This window comes from Macrobrachium nipponense, chromosome 32 (assembly GCF_015104395.2).
Source record: "Macrobrachium nipponense isolate FS-2020 chromosome 32, ASM1510439v2, whole genome shotgun sequence".
Classification (NCBI taxonomy): Eukaryota; Metazoa; Arthropoda; class Malacostraca; order Decapoda; family Palaemonidae; genus Macrobrachium; species Macrobrachium nipponense.
The window spans coordinates 6,238,118-6,244,162 of NC_061094.1; the positions used below are offsets into that span (position 1 = coordinate 6,238,118).

The 6,045-nt window shown below is 34.6% G+C and overlaps 1 protein-coding gene across 1 annotated transcript in view; it reads right to left on the reverse strand.

The window, feature by feature from the left end:
• The window catches only part of LOC135207187 (DE-cadherin-like), a 176,725-nt gene that overhangs the window by 79,493 nt on the left and 91,187 nt on the right, over nt 1-6,045 (reverse strand). The window contains 4 exon segments of the mRNA XM_064238757.1: nt 772-830; nt 832-862; nt 4,482-4,678; nt 5,956-6,038. Of these exon segments, the coding sequence (XP_064094827.1) occupies nt 772-830; nt 832-862; nt 4,482-4,678; nt 5,956-6,038 (370 nt within the window).

The window sequence follows — 6,045 nt, forward strand, 5'->3', positions numbered from 1 at the left end:
TACTGTACCTATTTTGATCAAATACAGCTTTTAAGATAGATATAAAAACTACAAACCTGAGGATAAAGTAAGACCCATTTCATTAAGTGTAAATCTTGATTTGATGGTAAGGAATCACTTAGAATAATGAAGCATCAAGAAGAATAGATTCTCATAAAACAAAATACATCCTCATGGATTAGTTAAGAAGAAACTCACCAAGTTGATGAAAATGCATTTAAAAACAGGAGCTTTCGACCTGTTCTAAGGTCCTCTTCAGCTGCACGCACTAAACGGTAATTGCTAAGTTTTGACAAAGAAGCAAAATTACAATTAAAACTGTCATTATGGGCATCTTAATTTCTTGAGGGCGTCTTCTTGTAGTTTTATAAACCTCGTTTTCAGCACTGGTTCGTTTCTTAATGTTATAGAAACCCTCTGGGTCTAATTAATAATTGAAGCAACTGAGCAATGTTCATTCTTGAATTCCTTTCGAGATAAAAGTAGGAACAGTGGATGGTCCTCAGACAATACGTATGATATTAGTGATTCAATAAATTAAACCAGCTTACTAAGTCCTGAGCTACACACACACACACACACACACACACACACACACACACACACACACATATATATATATATATATATATATATATATATACCCACAGACACACAAGCAGACTTTCCACGATCACTCACTCTTGAAACCATTCACCCATACTTATGTTATTCATGCTTCAATAAGCGACTAACGAGAACTTTCAAAACCAATTGCTTATTATGACATACCTGACGGCGAATGTTCCATCTGAGTTGGTGTCTGGAGTGTTGCCATTCAGCAGGGTGAAAATAAACGAGAGAGCTGTCTGCGATGTTAGATCTTGATAAATAAATAAAAAAAAAATAAAATAAAAAACAAAGATGAAATGGTTAATAATCATGAGCAAGAATGTAATTCATGAATATGGAAATTTTAAGATATTTGTATAAATAAATAAAAATTACGATTCACTCATGTAGTTAAGAACGTACTTATACACAAAAACATACGTATTTAAGCAATATATATATATATATATCATATATATATATATATATATCATATATATACTATATATATATATATATATAGATATATACCTATATATATATATATATATAAATGAAGAATAAAAGGCCCATAAAAGCACTATTTGAACATTGCAACCATATATTCGAGCACTTCATTCTGATTAGGAGTACAGAATGAAGTGCTCGAAATATATAGTTGCAACGTTCAAATAGCGTTTTATGGGCCTTTTATCTTCATATATTGTACTGTTGTATTACAGTTAAAAGACATTCTATGCATACATACATATATATACATACATACAAACGTATATATATATATATATATATATATATATAAATATATATATATATAAAAATATATAATATATATATATCTATATATATATATATATATAGAATATATAGATATATATATACACACATAAACACCCACATAGATATATTATATATATATATATTTATATTAATATATTTAATATTATATAATATATATATATATATATATATATATATATATATATATATGATAGACATACAGACGTCTGTATTTTGTGTATTATTTACATTCATACCTAAATAAAAAGTAATGCGTGTTTATTTGAAAAACCTTATAATTTTAATTATTAATATATATATATATATATATATATATATATATATATATATATATATATATATATATATATACACTGTAGAAAGAGAAAAATGGATATAGAAGATAAACTTGGCCGTTGTCGGAACTCGTTATCAGGAAATGTTCTGTCATCCTCAATAAAAAAAAAAAATGTTGCAGGATGACAGGATTGGGGACAGGATTTGAGAAAGGGATTAAGGATTAGGTCAGCTTTGACCCCCCCACCTCCCCCCCCCCAACCCCCCCCCCCCCCCACCCCAAAAAAATCAATCACTGTGACATATGAAGATTTAAATCTGAGACAAAATCTGAGATGAGAGAGGAGAGAAAGAGAGGAGAGATGAGATGAAGAGAGAGCTGCAACAGCAGTCAATAACTAAAAATCGAATGTCATTGAAAATACTGAAAGAGAGAGAGATAGAGAGAGGAGAGAGAGAGAGAGAGAGAGAGAGAGAGAGAAATGTAACAGCCAATAATCGAAATACAAATGACAATAAAAAACTGAAACACAGAGAGAGAGAGAGAGAGAGAGAGAGAGAATTTCAGCATCTGCAGAGGCCACCCATCCCTTTTCTGGAGACAAGAATGAAGTTACTGCGCTTTGTGAAAACTTCCACTGACCGAAAACATTTCCCAGACGAAAGATAAGAAACAAAGTCTCCAAAAACAGTGACGCGTATCAAGAGCAGCTGACAGAGGAGCAAAAATATATATACATAAATAATATATATACAGTGGTAGATATAATAAATATAACAGTGGTACGCAAGTGAGTCGCAGGAGAGGTGGAATTTGATGTATTTTTTTTTTTTTTTTTTAGCAAATCCAGGAAAAGTAATATACCTGAATTTTATTTCTGCGATGTTTGTCATTCTTTCAATGTTTTGCTTTTTTGTGAATACTTCTACACACAAGAAACGTAAAACCTATATAGTATTATGCGCACGAATACAGAAACAGTAGAGGAAATGTAATACCTGGATTTTAGTTCTGCAATGTTGGTGTTGGTAATTCTTTCAATGTTTCGCTTTATATTTTTTTTTTTTTTTGTGAATACTTCTACACACAAGAAGTGTCAAACTTAAACAGATATCTCCAGTACAAACCTATATAGTATTATGAGCACGAATACAGAAACAGTGGGGGCCAAATCGAGGAAAAGTAATGTACCTGAATTTTAATTCTGCAATGTTAGTAATTCTTTCATCGTTTCGCTTTTTGTGTGAATAGTTCCACACACAAGAAACGTGAAACTTAAAAACAAATGTCTCCATTACAAACCTACTATATAGCATTATGCGCACGAATACAGAAACAGCACAGAAAGTCTATACATGGCAATTCGAGGCAATAAAACGTACTAGGATTTTAGATCTGAAATGTACTTATTTGTCTCAATTTTTCGCTTCTAGTGAGCATGCTTATACGCAAAAAATTAATATAACTAAAGAGACATCTGCATCTCAAAACTGAATACACGTTTCAACATAGAAAACATAAAGTTATATATCAACACAATCACAAAACAGGTAATAAAACGCGTCTGATTTTTAGATCTGTAATGTAGTTTTTGTTTTAATTTTTCGTGTCTAAATATTTATACGCACATGAAGCGTTAATCTTAAACAAACTGCATTGCAAAACTAAAGTATTTACAAGCATGAAAATTGAAAAAGGATAGTCGCTATAATCCCAAAACCACGAAGCTGACAAATGAAAGAAGAATATACACGACGATATCTCACTTCATGTGTGCTTACATATACAACAAGAAGCGAAAACTTAAAAAAAGGTATATATCTGCATTACAAAACTAAATTACATACACGTATGAATACGGAAAATGGATGGTCGAAATGGCTTCAAAAAATACGAAACGAGCAGAATGAAAGGACTATATATATACAGGGACACCGAATCCACTAAGCTTCCATTATGCTCTATAACTCGGCGTCCTTCGGCGTACGTTGAACAGAGTGACCATTTAACAGCGGACAAAAACAAAAAGGAAAAGGCATAATGAGATTACTACAGCATTCATAGGTTTATCTAGCCATGCGGGTTTGGCGCGCGCATGAGTAGTACATACATGCAGTGCGTGTATATGGGAGTACAAATATAACATTCGAAAATAGTATATAGTGAGTATTGCGTTTTACACCCAGCTGGTGAAACTGGAAAGTGAGGTATTAATCCACACCATTCACGTACGAATTTTGCACACTTTGAATTCGAATACAGAAACACCACGACTCTCTCTTCTCTCTCGTCTTCAACCCGCTCTCTCTCTCACTCTCTCTCTCTCTCTCTCTCCTGTCTAACCAAGGACAAAAGCTTACCTCTCTTCTCCTCTCTCTTCTTCTCTCTCTCCTAGAGCCTCTCTTCCGTCTGTCTACCGAAGGACAAAAGCTTTAACCCCTCTCTCGTTCTCTCTCTCTCTCTCTCTCTCTCTCTCTGTCTCCTGGACAAAAAGCTTACCCTTTCTCTCTCTCTCTCTCTCTCTCTCGTCATCTCTCTCTCTCTCTCTCTCTCAAGGGTCTCCGTCTCTACAAAGGGCAAAAGGCTTACTCTCTCTCTCTCTCTCTCTCTAACCAAGGACAAAAAGCTCCCCTCTCTCTCTGTATACAAGGGTTTCAAAAAGGTCTCTCTCTCTCTCTCTCTCTCTACTCAAGGGCAAAAGCTTACCTCTCTCTCTCTCTCTCTCATCGTCTGCTCTCGTCTCCTCTCTCCTCTCTCTCTCTCTCCTCCGTCTACCAAGGACAAAAGCCATTACAAAGGAACAAAAGCCTACCTTGCACACAACGTCAGCACATCCGTATTTTCTGTGGTGTTCTCCCAGATCTCGGGGAAACGCGGAATCTGTCTGACAATCGTAGGCGGGAGATCGTCTGAGGAAACCACCTGGATCCGGACCTCAGCTGTGGACCACAGCGCTGGAGACCCTTTGTCAGAGGCGCGAGCTCGCATCTCAAACAGTCGTCTGTTACCCTGGAAGGAACAGTGAAGCAAATGTGGCACTTTGATGTTTATGGATAGATATTGCATGAACACTGATTGACTACTGCACATGAAAGAGTTATACAGATTTGAGAAAACATCAAAGGAGAAATAACATCCACATTTTCATCAGTATTATCATGGTGTTCAGAGGAGAAAGAGATAACGGAATCGTTTGGAAAATGACACATAGTTTAGTGGCTTGAAATTACGAAGTGATAACCAATTGCTGATATATAAGTCACTGGAGTTGTCTATACAAATAATGAGAACCGGAATTTATTTATCAAAATCTAAGAGAGTAATAAATAAACAGAAGAAATTTCATAGATATATGTCCTTTTTTCTGCTGAATCAAGCACAGACACAATCAGATGCCTCGTCACTATTATTATTATTATTATTATTATTATTATTATTATTATTATTATTATTATTATTCAGAAGATGAATCCTATTACCATGGAACAAGCCCATCACAGGAGTCATTGACTTGAAATTCAAGTTTCCAATGAACAGGCTGTTTAAAATTCAAGTTTCCAAAGAGTAGGCTGTTTGAAATTAAAGTTTTCAAAGAATAGGCTGATTGAGATTTAAGTTCCAAAGAATTGGTTGTTTGAAATTCAATTTTCCAAAGAATAAGCTGTTTGAAATTCAATTTTCCAAAGAATAGGCTGTTTGAAATTAAAGTTTCCGTAGAAAAGGCTGTTTGAATTTCAAGTTTCCTAAGAATATGGTGTTTTGAATTCAAATTTCCAAAGAATAGGGTGATTTAGATTCAAGTTTTCAAAGAATAGGGTGTTTGAAATTCAAGTTTCCAAAGAATAGGGTGTTTGGAATTCAAGTTTCCAAAGGATAGGGTGATTTAGATTCAAGTTTCCAAAGAATAGGGTGTTTGAAATTCAAGTTTCCAACGAATAGGGTGTTTGGAATTCAAGTTTATATAGAACAGGCTGTTTGAAATTCAAGTTTCCAACGAATAAGGTGTTTGGAATTCAAGTTTCCAAAGAACAGGCTGTTTGAAATCAGAGTTTCCAAAGAATATAGTGTTCCATAAAATGAAGAAAAAAGTTTCCCCTCAAGTACCTAATTTTTTCCAATATCTCTGTCACCAATCTAACCCCTTACATTTTCTCAACATGACCAGACCACCTCAGTAAACTCTATAACCCATCCACTTACCAAAGGAAAGCAAAATCACCCAGTAGCACATTACTCAGAAAGAAGGTCAACAGGTAGGAGAGAAAACTGCGACAGACTTGGCTTACCATACTCTTCTCCAGAGGGATGGTGAGAGTGACGATTCCGGTATCGCTGTCAATGGCGAAGTATTTCATGTCGTCTGGGTCGCCTTGCAA